At 37.0% G+C, this 17,321-nt stretch overlaps 1 protein-coding gene across 1 annotated transcript; it reads left to right on the forward strand.

The window, feature by feature from the left end:
- Positions 1-62: 62 nt before the first annotated feature.
- LOC127966043 (ras GTPase-activating protein 1) lies at positions 63-11,461 on the forward strand. Its single transcript, XM_052566865.1, has 26 exons — positions 63-187; positions 599-1,269; positions 2,461-2,613; positions 2,790-2,925; positions 3,015-3,085; positions 3,430-3,547; positions 4,235-4,266; positions 4,418-4,470; positions 4,549-4,699; positions 4,783-4,861; positions 4,940-5,063; positions 5,151-5,307; positions 5,405-5,492; positions 6,208-6,288; positions 6,372-6,529; positions 6,606-6,682; positions 6,763-6,935; positions 8,535-8,694; positions 8,772-8,914; positions 9,182-9,297; positions 9,406-9,492; positions 9,645-9,712; positions 9,839-9,927; positions 10,027-10,104; positions 10,404-10,538; positions 10,627-11,461. Exons 2-26 carry the CDS (start codon positions 776-778, stop codon positions 10,708-10,710), a joined length of 3,105 nt encoding a protein of 1,034 aa, XP_052422825.1. The 5' UTR covers positions 63-187; positions 599-775; the 3' UTR covers positions 10,711-11,461.
- Positions 11,462-17,321: the final 5,860 nt, after the last annotated feature.

Consider the following 17,321-nt stretch of genomic DNA (forward strand, 5'->3'; position numbering starts at 1 on the left):
ATGCCACGCTGCCTTTAAAAATAAATTAATTGCATTTAAAAGAAACCCTCATCTTAATGTGACGGGCACGCGCCTCAAGGCAGTGGGGAGAGCGCGGCGGGCGGGCTCACGCGAGGTGGGAGTGTTTGAGGGGCGCAAAGGCTGCGCGAGAATTCACAACACAACTCTCAACATGAAACTAGCCGAAGTGAGTGAAACCAAAAGTTAACGCAAATCTTCCTTAACGTCATCTTTAACATCTCTTCCCAACTTTTTAACTCTCCTACCTCACTGTAACAAAAGCCTTAGCGCTCAACTAAACCTTAAACGCTGGGCTTTTGTTGTGTCAAACCTGGCCAGAACCAAACCAAGCTAACGAGCTAACGCACATAGCCGTCATTTGTGTGCAGATTGAACTTTATTCGGTTTTTGTTTAGTCTTATTCTAGGCGAAAATCAGTTACTCGTAATACAGCTGATGTTTATTTCCCAGAAAAATAAGATCGTTATGTGATTACGAAGGCAAAAATGCGCTAGCATCATGTGCAAACAATGATAACGTTACTTTCTAAGGCATATCTCAGTATTTGAGTTTTTTCTGTGTTCGTCCTTTTTTTCAGATTAGGAGAAAAGCAAACAATGACGATCTGAAGCTGTCTGTCTTGTGTTAGACCCAAACCACCACAGTGAATTAGAGGAAACGCTCCTAAAAGGGAATAAAGGTGTAGTTGTGTGTTTCGGGAGGGGAAACCCTCCTGAACACTGTCAGATTTCATTGTCAACTTCCCTGGGTGACAATGATGGCAACCCATAGTGGCAGCGAGGAGCCTGATCCCTTCTCGGTGGTGACCCGGATGGCTGGGGCAGGAGGAGATGGGACCACACATTTACCAGCCTGTCGTGGTCAGAGGATACAGATCTCGAACCTGGGCTCCGCTTTGTCTGTCCATTCCACGGTTTTACCACCTAAACAGCCTCCTGGGGTCACATATACTGTATTTGGAAAGGATCCAAGACCTGGAACAGTCATGTTTGGCTCAAAGGCAGGTGGTAGTAATACGGGACATGTTATATTGGGGTCTTTTTCAGGTTTTGGTAGGGGGATATCAGATCATCCACATGAAGGAGCTGTCGGTTGGATACCATCTGCATCACTGATTCCTGAGGAGTGCCTAGCGGCCCCTTTGTGTCTTCCACTGGGCATCGTTGAAGAAGGTGATGCTCTTGATGTGCAGGAAATTGGGGAGGATGAGGAAGTTGTTTTAACCCTCACCGCGCCACCTGCTAATCAGTGAGTTGTGTAATATGACATCCCCATTTATGCATCCCGTGAGTTTTTAAAGGGATAGTTTACCCAAAAATAAAAACAATGACTGATAATTAGCTCACCCATAAGCTATAGAAGGTGCAGATGAGTTCATCGAAACTGATTTAGAGAAGTGTATCATTATGTCACTTGCTCACCAATTGATCCTCTGCAGTGAATGGGTGCCGTCAGAATGACAGTCCATAAAGCTGATAAAAACATCACCGTAATCCACACAACTTCCTCAATTATTATCTTATGAAGTGAGCTGAATGTTTGTAAGAAACAAATGCATCATTAAAGTTTTACATTATAACTGTTGCTTCTTTCCAAAGTCCATAACCCATAATAACGCTTTATAATAAAATCTATCGTCTGTTGTCCTCGCATCAAAATTCACCAACATATTTGTTTAAAATTTATTTGGGCTGTTTTTTCTTGTAAATGGTGATCTGTGCATATTTCTCTCCTGATTCATACAAGACTATTATATTAAGCAAAATTATGGATAGAGGATAGGTGTTAAACAAGTCTTGATGGATTTGTTTCTCACAAACACGCAGCTTTTCTCTTCACAAGATGTGAGTGTTGTGGATTATTATGATGTTTTATCAGCTGTTTGGGCTCTCATTTTGACGGCACCCATTCACTAGGGGTGCTCCGATCACGATCGGCAGATCGTTATGCGCATCTCGTTAGTAAAGCCGGTTATTTAATCAGCGGTTAATTCCATCAGGTGCGTGATTTCACATAGAGCAGCTGTTACTACACAGAGCCGGTGTTAATAGAGAAGATGCGCAAATCCACTTCATTTTCAGCGTTTTTTGGCGCATCTTCTCAGTTAACAACGGCTCTGTGTAGTAACAGCTGCTCTATGTGAAATCACGCACCTGATGGAATTAACTGCTGATTAGAAAACCGGCTTTACTGACGAGATGCGCATTAATGATCGGCCGATCGTGATCGGAGCACCCCTACCATTCACTGCACAGGACCCATTGGTGAGCAAGTGATGTAATGCTACATTTCTCTGGATCTGTTTTAATAATGAAACTCCTCTACATCTTGGATGGAGTCAGTTTATAGTAAATTGAAATTTTTTGGTAAAGTATTCCTTAAACTTTGAACTGTGATGAAAATAGTAAAAGATTTGTAATGGAGTTTGTAACTGGACAGGTGGTATCATGGGAAGCTGGACCGGATGATCGCAGAGGAGCGTTTGCTTCAGGCCAAGACGTCTGGCAGCTACCTCATCAGGGAGAGTGACCGCCGACCCGGCTCATTTGTGTTGTCTTTCCTGAGCGTGACCAACACAGTCAGCCATTTCAGGTGTTTGTTTATCTTATCTTTCTCTCCAGCTTTAGAATCGAACCCATCTTTAAATTGAACCAATCACGAATGGACATGGCACATTTTTATTAGCAATGTGTTTACATCTTAATCTGCAAGGTTTTGTGCCTAGATAATGAGATGGTATCTGTGACCTGAGTAATAAATGTTTACAGGATCATCGCCATGTGTGGAGACTACTACATTGGAGGCCGTCGTTTCTCCTCTCTGTCGGATCTGATTGGTTATTACAGTTACGAGTCCTGTCTGCTGAAAGGAGAGAAGTTGATATCACCAGTCGCCCCTCCAGAGGTAGACATTTAGTGTAGAATTTGTTAGAAGAAAATTTGTTACAGTATTTAAAAAAACAAAACAACAACAACAATGTTTTGTTTTCTAAGCCTGTTGAAGACCGCAGGAGGGTGCGAGCAATTCTCCCATACACCAAAGTGCCTGAAACTGATGAGATCAGGTCATTTTTTATTTTTATTTTCAAACATATATATATATATATATTCTTTATCATTTTTGTATTTTTTTTTTTATAAATGTATACATTATTCAGCAAGGATACTTCATATTGATCAAAAGTGACAGTACATACATTTATAATGTAATGAAAGATTAATATTTCAAATTAATACTGTTTTTTTTATTTTTTTATTATGGTTTCCACAAAAAAAAAATGTTTTTTTCTTTTTTATAATAAGAAATGTTTATTTGGCATGTTGGAATTGAGTAATGATGTAATCGTATGAATAAGTTACGTGTTAATGTATGTTCAGAAAGTTTACTCAATTATTCTTGTGCTCACAGTTTCTTCAAAGGCGACACATTTATAGTCCATAATGAACTGGAAGACGGCTGGTTGTGGGTGACGAATGTCCGAACAGATGAACAGGGTCTAATAGTCCAAGACCTTGTGAAGGAAGTGGTGAGTAGATACACAAAAAAAATCTATCGCAATTTCTTTGATCATTTTTGCAATTTAGATTTTAATCACGATTTTGACAGACACAGAGATGCTTTACAGTTATTAATGTATTGAGTATGAATTTGAAACATATTTCCAAAAGAGAACCAATTAGAGCTTTATCAGAAAGTTGTGACATGTCTCTAGAACAGACACAAGTCAAAATAATCACCAAGTAAAGTTGTGACAAAACGTGTCTCCTCTCGCTCATACTGTGTCCTGTGCACTCACAACTCTCTACCTTTTCTGTTCACATCTTTCGCATCTTTTACCGCGTGCAGTGTGAATGCTCTGATCCATTAACATGGGCTCTGAAAACAATATGCACTACAGATGGAGTGTGTGAACCTGGAGTTACGTGGGCATATGCCCAATCTGTTCTGTTCTTGTGCTCCATTTAGTCGCGCTGCATTTTGATTGGATCAGGCAGCATAGTGTGGTAGGTCAGGGCCATGGAAAATTGTGCTATAAAGCGATTTAGAAATAGTGCACGCTCAAATCGTGATTTTATGACTTTTTCAATTAATCATACAGCACTAGTAGAAACACTGTTTAGAATCAAAACATAAATAAACACATGTCCATAACTGGATGAATATGTATATATACAGTATTATGACAGGGTGTCCTATACTGACATATTCACAGGGACGAGAAGAAGACCCACATGAGGGGAAAGCGTGAGTTTATTTATTTTCGATTCTTGATTGAGTGGTGTTAGTTTCCGGTAGTAATACAAAATATACTACACTGCATAAAATTAATAGAAATACATGATTATTTTCATGCCTAACCTCTTATGATCTGCTCAACATCATCTGTCTTTTTTAGCTGGTTTCATGGCAAGATCAACAAGCAAGAGGCTAACAACCTACTAATGACAGGTCGGTCAGTAAAAAGGTAAAAAAGCAATAAACCGTGAAGGGTTACAGCTGCTTAACTCCTGTAATCGCTGTCCACAGTTGGGCAGGTGGGCAGTTTTTTAGTGCGCCCATCTGACAGCACGCCTGGGGACTATTCGCTGTGCTTCCGCACCACTGAGACCATCCAGCGCTTTAAAATCAGCCCCACACCCAGCAACCAGTTTATGATGGGAGGCCGTTACTACAAAAGGTAAACGCAATTTGGGAGCATTTTATGGCTTTTGGAATGTATCAAATTGAGTTTCATGACACACATTGCTTGTGTTTGTACAGTATGGATGACATCATTGTACACTACAGGAAGGAACAGATAGTTGAGGGCCACAACCTTAAAGATGCTTTATCTGTCCAAGTATGTCTTTTTCCAAAAACACTGATTCATTTTAATGATGTTATTGTGTGAGTGATTTGAAATCTGTGATTTCATCAGCACCAGGAGCAGGTGCTTACTGACACCGTCGAAGGCAAAGAAATCTACAACACCATCCGTAAAAAGACCAAGGATGCTTTCTATAAAAACATTGTGAAGAAAGGATATGTCCTGTTCAGTAAAGGTATTGCCACTTTTTCAGTGTTTCAGTGTAGTTTTACATTAAAGACTTTACCAACAGCATTTTACTAAGATCTTGTGTCTTTTATAGGAAAAGGAAAAAGATGGAAAAATCTATATTTCATCCTTGAGGGAAACGATTCCCAGCTGATCTACTTTGAGAGTGAGAAGCGAGCAACTAAACCAAAGGGTTTAATCGACTTGAGTGTGTGTTATGTGTATGAGGTCCATGACAGCATGTTTGGCAGGTTTGTTTCCCACTGTATCATGCAGTGATAACAGATTGACTTTAGGTTTGATTGAAATACATTTAGCGTTTTTTTTTTTTTTTTTTTTTTCCTGCAGGCCGAACTGTTTCCAGATAGTTGTACAGCACTTTAGCGAGGAGCAGTGTATCTTTTACTTTGCTGGAGAGACCCCAGAACAATCTCAGGTACCGATGCCTTCATTAGCAATGCTGGCTAATACACTTTCATCAGAGTAACACTTTCTGACTTGAGTTTAACATATGAAATACGCCATTTGTCAGTCATCTGATTTCAGTCCCAAAGGGAAATTTCATACATCCCAAATCCAGCTCAACATACACTACTTTTCAAAAGTTTTGGGTCAGTCAGATTTTTTTTATTATTATATTCAGCTAGGAAGCATTAAATTGATCTAAATTACAGTAAATTGAGAAGCAGATCCAATTCAGCATAAAAGAATGATTTCTGAATGATCATGTGACACTGAAGACTGGAGTAATGATGCTGGAAATTCAGCTTTACCGTCAGAGGAATTAATTAACATAGAAAACTGTTCTTTCAATTTGTACTTAATTATATTTCATATTACTGTATTTTTATCAGCATAAAGGACTTCTTTCAAAAAGATTACAATGTTACTGAAACCCAAACTTTTGAACAGACGTTTATACAGTTATACAATACAATATTATTTATAATACATAATTGCAACAACGACAACAAAAAAACCACATAACAGGAGCACAATACACAGTTTTATATTACAGTTTGATTTTAAAATAAGATTATGATCTGTTTGGCTGTAATATTGTCATGCAGCAGTGAGGATAGAAAAATTGCCTTTGTAGAACGCTAAATATAATTCTGTTCAATGTATTCTTACCCCCTTCAATTGCATAGGACTGGATGAAATGTCTGCAAACGTTTTGTAGTAACCTTAGGAAACCCAGCCATCCCTGCTCAAACAAACGCCTGCGTCAGGTAAACTCTCCGTTGCTTCTCAGTTGTTTATCGTCATATGAAATACAGCGCTTACTCCTCATGTGTTACACATATCTTTACAGGTCAGTAGTTTATTTCTAAATGTTGAGGAGGCTCACCACCTTCCTAGTAAACACTTCACAAATGCCTACTGCAACATTTACCTGAACAGCATTCAGGTAGCAAAAACCCATCCGCGGGAGGGCCAAAACCCTGTGTGGACAGAGGAGTTCATCTTCGAGTAAGCCACTTCCTCAGATATTGACTAATTCTATAAAATCAAACGTTTTTATTCATGTTTCCCAATATTCCTGCAGTGACTTATCCAGTGAAATCAACAGGCTTGAGATCAGCCTCAGCAACAAGACAAAGAAAAGCAAAGAGAATGATATTTGTACGTTCCTTCTTATTACGTCATGCTCAGACTTTCAAAATGGTTTGGTCTAAGGAATAATGTACGCTCTTCTCCCGCAGTGTTCATGTGCTGCCCTCTGTGTCGGCTACAAAGGGGTCAGATGATTGACGAGTGGTTTCCTCTGAGTTCCCACGTGGCTCTGAAGAACGTGGCGCCCAGCTCACTCCGGCTGAGAGTGCGCTACTCTGTGGAGAAGATCATGCCTGTGGAGGTGTACAACGAGTTAAAAGAGGTTGGTTACATACATGAGTTGATATATAGATAAACACGGTCAACGTAGAACTAAAATTCAGTTACTGGACAGTTGCGACAAAGAAATCTGTATATTTTATGATATTGATTATTCAATGCAAGTTCGTTTTTTTTGCCCATTTTATTGTCTGCCATTTTAAATGTTAAAAGAAAAGAGAGCCATTTAAATCATAAAGCAGTGGTTCCCAAACTGGGGGACGCAGCAAGAAAAAAATCTTTTTTTTTTTTTTACGTTTTCTCAACTCTCAATCAAATTTTGTTAATTAAAAAGCATGATTAATTAAAATCACCACATTCTGATTATTTGAATGTATAAAAAACCCTCAGATATTCTATGTTGTGTATTTAAATTTTTCTGGTTATCAAATTAAAGCATAAAACATTAATTTCATTTATCTTTTAATTACTGAAAATTAAGCAAACTTTATTTTATGGCAAAAAAGGGGGTTTACTATTAAAATTAAACAAAGAAGAAATGTTGTGCGATTAATCCTAAACAATAATGTTTGTTTCATTTTAGTAGTAGAAGTAGTAATAAACTGTGTACATTCTTTTATTTTGACGGGTAGCTGCTAAGTAAGTATGTGATATGAGGCAATTTTTAATCAAATCAAATGCTAATGAAGTGACTCTCAGAGTAGTTTTGGAGATGTTGTTCATGTGTGTTCGTCCTCATTTAGTGAGACAGCAGACGCTGAAATCGCCACGAGCGCTTCAGTGTGTAGAAAATTAAACCGTGCGTCTGCACCATTCATTATCAGAGACACGCAGAACATGCAGGATAAATTTTAAATAGACTTTTGCGGCTTTATATTTACATATAAGGTACACTGCGTGATTTGATTTAAGTGTAATTAACTACTTTTGATTAATTCAAAATTTGACAAATTCCATGACATTCCTTTTTTTTCTCACAATTCTGACTTTTCTTTTGCAATTGTATCAAATAAACTTGGAATTGCAAGTTAACATTTTTAAAATATGAATTTGTATATGCAAGGAAAAAAAGTAATTTGATTTATTTTTTGGAAAAAAAGCCACAATTACAGTTTTCATTTTTTGGTGGAAACAAAAAAATACTGTCACACTTGAAAAATTATAACTTTTAAAATTACCGTATATTTATGAAAAAACCGAGTAATGGCCAGTGAGAAATATTTCTGGTGGTTGAGACTGAGTTTAGTTCATTGGTTATTATTTCTATATTGATAAAGGACTATTATTAAACATTTTTTAGGTTTTTATAGTTTCAGAATTCATTTGAATTTTAGTTATATTTTAAGTAATTATGTTGTGCTTTTGTCATACACACACACATTATTTATATATATATATATAATTTTTTTTTTTTTTTAGTTTAAAGGGTTTTTTTTATTCCAGAACTTGCTGTTAATATTTTTAGTGCTTACATTTATTTCTGTTAAACATTTCAAAATTGTTTAAAATTTATTTAATTTCAGCTGTATGTCAGTTAACACAATTTGTTTTTTAATTGTTTAGTAAAAGTAGTAACCCTGGTAGAGACCATTATATTAGAACTAGCAACTCATTCCAGCATATAATAGTTGATCTTTTTCAGCTGGTTCTGCTGAAAGAGTTGCACGTGATCAGTGCTTTGGCCCACGTGTGTGGACAGGACCGCACTCTGCTGGCCAGCGTTCTGCTCAGGATATTTAGACATGAGAACCTGGAGGCCCAGCTGCTGCGAGAGCTCAATGACCGTGAGATCAGCGCTGAAGGTACTGTTATTCCTCTTCTTATGCTGCATGACTGAATTCAGCAGAATTTTTCACACAGTTGCTTGTTTTTTTTTCAGATGAAGCGACGACTCTTTTTCGTGCCACCACTCTGGCCAGTACACTGATGGAGCAGTACATGAAAGCTACAGCTACTCCATTCGTTCATCATGCTCTTAAAGACACCATCCTCAAGATCATGGAGTCTAGACAGTCCTGTGAGGTATTACTTAGATTTTTTTAGGTTAACTAAAATTGCATAGAGATTATCATGCTCAAAATATCCATATCCTCCTTTTTCCCCCCACTGAGATCCTCTAATAATGTTAGTTAAGGTTTAATTAGATATTGACATCATCTCTTTAACACTTCAAATTATACAGAATCTTTAACATTTAAAAATCGAAATGTCCTATTATGATTTATGACTGGCTAACATGTTTGCATGTCATTTGCCTGCCAAACACATGTTGTTTCCACTGTAAATTAGCTTAATCCATCTAAACTGGAGAAGAATGAGGATGTGAATGTGAATGTCGCTCATCTCCTGAGTATTGTGTCTGAGCTGGTGGAGAAAATATTCATGGCTGCTGAAATCCTCCCTCCGTGAGTCACTGTATATATAAATATACTTCTGCCTATAAGCTCTGTGATCAGAACAAGGATATAATGTGAGAGAATGGAGTTTTAGACATGTTCACTCCTTTCTCGCAGGACTCTCAGGTTCATATATGGATGTTTACAGAAAGCTGTACAGCAGAAGTGGCCCAGAAACACAACCATGAGAACTAGAGTTGTAAGGTATGAAAATAGTCGTGTTGGAGGACAAAATTTGATTTAATAATGGATTTAATTCAATATTAATACCATGTCATATTTTTAAAGTATAAATTTATCAACAGCTATATAATAAAATGCTTTACAAAAGTTTTTTTTTTTTTTTTTTCTCTCAGTGGATTTGTCTTCCTCAGATTGATCTGTCCTGCTATTGTCAACCCCAGAATCTTTAACATCATTGCAGGTGAGCTGTGATTGGTCAATTCTAAATTGTTCAGTTTTTATTAAATAGGCATCAGCAATATTTTGGCAAACTTTAAATATAGAAATGTATAAATCTTTTAAAAATAATAATAATCTATTTGTGCAGATCCACCTTCCCCTGTCGCATCCCGGACACTCACCTTAGTGGCCAAAGCAGTCCAAAATCTGGCCAACCTGGTGGAATTTGGTGCCAAAGTAAAATAAACACTTTAAATGGATTTTAATAGTCTTTAAAGACTTCTCTAGTTCTATAATTGTTGCTTTCTTTAAATGTTTCATTGTGTCCCATCTCAGGAGCCGTACATGGAAGGAGTAAATCCATTCATCAAGAACAACAAAGACAGAATGATCACTTTTTTGGACGAACTTGGGGTTTGTCAACTTCTAGCAGAAAGAAGTTTTTTTGCAACTTCAAAAAATTATTTTTACAGTTTAACTCAAGTCTTACAAGAAATTAATCAGATGTCCTCCAGGGGGCGCAAACACTTCATTATCCACATTTTTCTACACTGAAATACTCAGCGATGAGTTAAAATGGAATTATAGTCAAATGCATTTGTTTATTTACTTATTAATTTTCCAAATAACCACAATGATGAAGTCATATTCACATGCCCCTGTGTCATATGTCTAGTGTGTCTTTACTGTTTACATGCATTTGCTCTTTTCAGAATGTCCCAGAGCTGCCTGAACCCACAGAGCACTTTAACACTGACCTGGCCCGTGACCTCGCTGCCCTTCATCAGCTCTGTGTCACACACTTAGATGAGCTGAGGATGCTCAGTAATGAGAGGGGCGCGCAGCAGGTACCATTAGAACTTAGTAAAACCTTTAATGATGATAGCCAGTACTTGTGGTCTCATGTTGGGTGAAATTGTTGTATTTCTCTCACAGCACATCTTGAAAAAACTCTTGGCACTCACTGAACTTCTGCAGCAGACCCAAACTCAGTATTCAGTGACCAACAGCAGCCGATAGACTGCAGGAAAACACACTTGAAAAGCTTTAATGTGTCGGTTCTGTTACACTATAAACTACTTTTGATCATAGATGGCACATTAGACAGACAAGGCAGTGATAGAATGTTTGTTTACCTTCACTCCCTTATTTACAGGATGCGTTTTCATAAAGAGAGAAGAAACGTTCCACAGTTGTCATGAAATGTTTTCCAGGTGACAGAAGTGATGTTGTCCAGATTCATAACTACTGTTTGCGTTCTGCAATGTGAAACACTATTACAGTTTTTCCTCTGAAAACAAACTAAAACCACATTTTACTTAAAAACCTGTGATGCTTGACAAGCGGAGAAGGAAAAAAAGCATGTAAACTAACTGGTGCTGCGGGTTAAAAAAATGCCTTAAAAGACCAAATATGCTTTATGAATTTACACTCTGACTGGTTTTTCTTTTTAAATGTTGTATTTGAGTGGGCGATCAAGAGAAAACATCTTTATGTCTGATTTTATATATATATGTCCAATATAGTAACTACCAAGAAATGCAAAAGAAGGTATTTTGTATCAAAACTATTTTCATATTTGGAATCACAAAATTGAAAAGAATGCTTTTTGCTTTTGAATTTTTCTAAAATGATTTCCTGACAATATGCATAAAGATGTAAATGAGATTACACTATCAGGTATGCATGCACTTATTTAATATGTTCTTGTAAAATACAGTGATTATGTTTTCTAATATATATACAAATAAAAGGAATTTTGTCATTTGTCTATTTGATTTCTTTGTGTATTTCTTACCATATTATTATTTCAATATTGTGTATTTAAGGTGGTGAGTTTAATTTTAAGGAATAAATCTGAATATTCAGATTAAAGTCCATCTCTTAAAAAAAGAAATCTCATGAAATCTAAAAACCAAAGCAATCATACACAATATAAATGGCTGAGACAGACATATTACAAATGAAATGTGTTCTAAAATCACATAAAAATATAATACATGTCAGATATTCTGGGATATAATCATATTCTGAAGCTATAAAACAAATCTGTAGACTGGACCTCGAATTTTGGCAAAACTTGTGTAGTGTAGGCTACTCCAGCCGTAAGATAATAAAAATGAATATATTTTTAGGTAATAAGTTATATATATATATATATATATATATAAATAAAAAATTTACTAATTAATTATATATATATATATATATTAAATTATCTTTAATAATGAATTAACATTATTAAACAAAACAAAGAAAAACTACACAATTCACAATTTTTACTCTAGATGGCATCATAGTACCTCATTCACCGAATCAATGTCGAAAATGAGTCCTCTGTGCCTTACCACGGATTCAAAGCTGTGCTGTGTTAATTTTGATTTTATAAAGCGCGTTGACAATAAAACAATTACACCATTGAAATGTAATATACAAAAATATTTTAAAAAACCCAAATTGGCTAATTCTTCCGCCAGAAGATATAGTACCAGACATTAACGTTGATATTACACATCTAGTAATGCTGCGCAGTGATACACACCGTAACAATACGACAAGGTTTTGTTTCTCCTTGTGTTTTACCGTGACTGAACTGTAACTATCTGTTTTAAAAACATTGTTAGCTGTAGATAAACGCGTTTATTCAAACACACACTTCTGTAATCACGATATTTCTCCGCGTTCAAACCCAGGCCTGCGTTAGTGGCCTGACAGAGCTGCAGGACTCCGGTGGAGTGATTTAATTGTCCTGTGACGAGGCACAATAGAGATTACAAGCGCCCACCGACAGCACAGTTGGTCAGCAGAAAGGACTCTATATGCTTCGTATTCCTGCCTCAGTTTTCTCTTTATTTTCCTCATTCAAAAGGCCCAAATAGAGCCCAGCAGGCTCGAGTAAAGAGACCTGAAAGAACGTCTTCCTACTAATATTTCATCAAGGGAACAGACGATTAACATTTTTTTCCAAGCAATGATTAAATCGATGTCAGCACAACCAGAATAAACACAAGATCAAATGAAAAGAGCGAGAAGTAATAGTCAGAATATCATACTGTTTTGACAATATGAATTACTATTGAGAAGACTTTATGGTAGCTACACGGATCATTTAAAAACTGAAAATCATACATTTGCATTACATATATAAGTTGATGATGTAGATGTTAAATGTAGATGCATTTACACTATTTGTGTGTCTTCAGGCAGAGCATGAAAACTGCAGCAAAGAAAATTTTCTCAATAACTATAATGATTGATTGAATGTGGAAATGCAACTTGTATAAATATATTTAGCCGTGACCTCGTGCCCAGTGGACTTCATATGTCAGACCCCGTGCCCTTAACCACTCTGCTGGTTTTGTGAACTAAAGGAGGACAAGGTCCATTTTCAATTATGGGTTTCGGCCCCTCTGACACAAACCATTTAACCCCTGACCTCCCTTAGGGCAGCCGGACTGCCTACCGCTGGGCCGAGCGTTTCTGGCACCTTGTAATCCATACGCTCTGAATGACCAAAGTACCACGAGCAGCTGCCCTCTCACTCCACGCGCTAACAACCTGCCTAATCCATTGAAGTCAAAACCAACAGACCTGCCCTCCACTTCAGGGGACTAGTCACTGAACCCTTTCTGAGTTTACAACTTCCCGCTGGCCGTGCCTGTGCTTTTCACAAAGGAATACGGAACGGACTTAATTAAGGATTGTTTGTTTTATATCGGAAAGAACATACAATTTATTATAGTAGATTGACACTTTAAATAGGTAAATACACATGCAAAAACTATTTTTAAGTAACATTTGGTGTGGGCAATTTAACAGTGGTCAAAATGGATAGATTCTGGGTAAAGCAGTGCATTGTGGTTCATTTTGAGAGCACACTTCCCACAACAGCTGGAATTACCTTTGAACAAGCAGGATTTTAGGAATGTGGGAACATATTGGTGACACTGTTGTCAGCCATTCAATGCATAATTATAGCTCACAGATGGTTTTAATAATATGTTAAAATTTGCATTTTAGGAAGACAGCCATGGGGGACACTCGTTTCTCACGGAGTCACACATTTATTGTCTGTAAATCCTGCTGACAAGAAACAGTATTTAATACTATTTAGCAAATTATTAAATGTACATTTTGTGACCTTAGCTTCGTTTTGTAATTAATCATGCGTAAAATTTTGCATGATTTTTTTTTTTTTTACATACAAATATTTTGAATTATTATTTATATATAAATTAGATTAAATTATATAAAATATATAATAAAAAAAAAAAAAAATATATATATATATATATATATATATATATATATATATATATATATATATATATATATATAGTATTTGGCAAAGTAAATTATTTATTTGTTTATTTATATAGCATTTTTATTTTGTTAACGGGACTTCGAAAGAAAACAAAGCATTGAATTTTCTTTTTGAAAATAAATATGTTCATGTGCACAACTTGTTTTTTTTTTCCCCGTTAGATTTGGAATGGGTTAAACTTTTAGATTATTACAGAATACATCTTTGACTAGTGTATAAAACTAGTCGCAAATTGTTTATTTTACCATTGTCATTGTCACTGACGGGTGTTGTGGTCATGAACAAGGCCGGCTGGTCAGCAGGTCAAACCAATAGTTGACCAAGTGGACTTCAATGACTCTCTGTGAGTTGTGGTCTCTTCACTTCACTTTTGTGGACCAGCAAAATTAAGATGCTCACCAGACCTCACTTGACCTGCTTCTTTGTCTTTCCATATGGACATGTCAAAAGCATGTTGTCCAGGGGTCAGAGGGGAAGTGGACGACATATATTTATGGGCCCCTGTAAACTTATATGACATTAAATGATTGGTATTTGAAATCTAAAAGGCTGAAGTGAATTAACTTTGATTTGAACATTGAACTGCGACTCAAAGACCATTTAAAATGTCTTTAAAACGTTGAAAGTTCATTAAAATGTTCATCACAGAAAAAGTTATTCTAAAAATGCTCATATTGTTTGTGTGTGTGTATGTTTGTGTGTTAGCGACTGTGCTCCAGACAGCAACAGAAACCGCCCCTGAGTGATGAATATAGATGTAAAAGAAAGGCTTTGTCTCAAACCAGCCCTGTTGGGACGAAGCATTGTCGCTGGCTGACCTTTTGGGTCAGTGCGAGCTCTCCCAGTACCAGGAAGCTGACAGACCACTTTTTCCCACGCGTTGTAAAGCTCTTTGTCCCATGCAGAGAGCTGCCATTAACGTTTGAACCTTCCCTTTTGGGCTGCTGCAGTCAGCCACTGGGTCGCAGGGCGTCTCCCCGGTACGTTAGATAAAAAACCCACCAATAGCTCCCTTGGAAACGTGGATAATAAGGATCAGCTAAGCTAACTGAGACAGCGTGGGCCAATTTTCCGGCCTGCTGAGTCTGTAAGGGGTTTTTCTGGAACACACGACAGGAGCCGAGGAGTTTTCAATGGAGTGTTTGTGAGAGGGAATGACAAACAGAGTTCAGAGCGAGAGTTTGGAAGAAAAAACGAGGGATAGACAGACAGATAGATAGATAGATAGATAGATAGATAGATAGATAGATAGATAGAGATAACACATATCATAATGTGCACCATACAAGTAAGGACGATTTGGATCCCGCATTGTTTATTTTTAGAGGCTGATGCATCTGCTTCTCACATAAATTAACATCCCTCGCTTTCTTTTCTCTTTCTTTGCCTACAAGGTTTTGTATGTGAGAAGGAGTTGCGTCCGAGAGAGGGAGCAAAGCGTTCTCTCACCGTCTCCTCTCAGCTTCATCGAGGCTGCAGCAGAACATAATGGCGGAAGTTGAGTCCCACAGACAGGAAGCACGCTGCCTTTTAATTAGTGATCGACCGATATTGGTTTTTTATAACCGATACCGATACCGATTATTTGTATGTTTATGTACCCGATAACCGATATGCAGAACCGATATTTATTTACTGTTATACTTCTGTTTCTGACAATTATTACAACACAAATGAGCTGAAAAAAACATTTTATTTATAACAATCACTCCCCCCTTGCATACAAAAAAAAAAAACATTATATTTATACACAAATAAATAGAGGGGTCTGAGTCCAAAAAATTTAAGCGCACTGTTACTAAGTGTCTTTGTTTTAAAATAAAAGCTTTGATGAGGTAAAAAAATAAAAACAGGTAAAAAAATAAAGCACAAAAATGATTCTAACATATTGGTGGGGGCGGGAGGGCTATTTAGGAGTGCATAGCCATTTACTCCCAGCTAAGGCCTGGTTCACACGGGACGATTTTAAAATTGTCGGCAGATTTTCCAAACCTGAGAGACCCCACACACGGCGATAAAAAATCACGGGTCTAACAGTTTTGGTCGCTCCGTGTGTGGTGTGCAGCCACACGGCAATATCAACACATCACACACGAACCGATTTGACTCCCGAGCATTCCCAGGTCAGACGGGAAATCTCGCAAAATCCCTCGAGATCAAACGTGACTTTAGAGTAAACAATCATGGCGGACGAAGAGGATGCAGTGGCCATAGTTTGTGCTTTGTTTTTAATGGGAAATAATAATTATCCTGCCGTGTGAACCAGCCTTAAGCTGATTGTTATAATCAAATTCAGCCAATACAATGCTTTCCAGAAATGTAAATTTCTGTAAAAATGTACTGACTACATAAAATCTGATCATATTCTGATTAATATCACAATATTAATGTGCACGCAAGCATAATCACTGAAAATACTAGCATGGTTTCCATCACCAGAAACATCCCATGTTACATTTGTCTACACCAACTGCAATAAGAGAGCAGTAAACACCAAACAAATAAAACCCATTTTTGCTGAGTGAGCGAGCGCCTTTTAAGCAGAACTAGGTTTTAGTGTAGAAAACAGAGTCTTTCAGCATTCTGCCTTGTAAGCCTGCTTCCTTCAAAAATGTCATGCAGTGGCCGTGCTTGAGGCTTCCTGATCATCAACCCAGTCAGGTGCTGAGAAATATGAACGAACTTTTTTTCCCGAGACTATATAAAGTTAAACAGCACTTGTCAGTTGGCATTTTATGATCTAGATTCAATCTAACGTTAAATCATGAAATGCCAACTGACAAAGTGCTGTTTGACTATAACTTAATCAACCGCGATCGCGCATGGAGATAATAAATAATTAATTTCCACAAAGCGGTATATGTAGCCTATATGTGTATTAGCGAAATAATTGTTATGTAGTAAATGATAATATAATCTAGTGTGTTTAAACAAGATAATCTTGTCAAAAGTTTCATTCAGTGGCATTGCTTGAGGCTTCCTGATCATCAACCCAGTCAGGTGCTGAGCAATATGAACGAACTTTTTTCCCCGAGACTATATAAAGTTAAACAGCACTTGTCAGTTGGCATTTTATGATCTAAATTTAATCTAACGTTAAATCATGAAATGCCAACTGACAAAGTGCTGTTTGACTATAACTTAATCAACCGCGATCGCGCATGGAGATCATAATTAATTTCCACAAAGCGGTAGACTATATTTATATGTGTATTAGCGAAATAATTGTTATGTAGTAAATGATAATATAATCTAGGGTGTTTAAACAAGATAATCTTGTCAAAAGTTTCATTCAGTCGACGTGCTT

This window comes from Carassius gibelio, chromosome B10 (genome assembly GCF_023724105.1).
Source record: "Carassius gibelio isolate Cgi1373 ecotype wild population from Czech Republic chromosome B10, carGib1.2-hapl.c, whole genome shotgun sequence".
Classification (NCBI taxonomy): domain Eukaryota; kingdom Metazoa; phylum Chordata; class Actinopteri; order Cypriniformes; family Cyprinidae; genus Carassius; species Carassius gibelio.

Bases quoted from the DNA above. Each gene is read 5' to 3' on its own strand.
- LOC127966043 (XM_052566865.1), top strand. From the start codon at position 776: ATGATGGCAACCCATAGTGGCAGCGAGGAGCCTGATCCCTTCTCGGTG. The intron at 4,267-4,417 runs GTGAGTTTATTT...TGTCTTTTTTAG, and splicing joins GACCCACATGAGGGGAAAGC to CTGGTTTCATGGCAAGATCA. The intron at 9,493-9,644 runs GTATGAAAATAG...TTTTTCTCTCAG, and splicing joins ATGAGAACTAGAGTTGTAAG to TGGATTTGTCTTCCTCAGAT.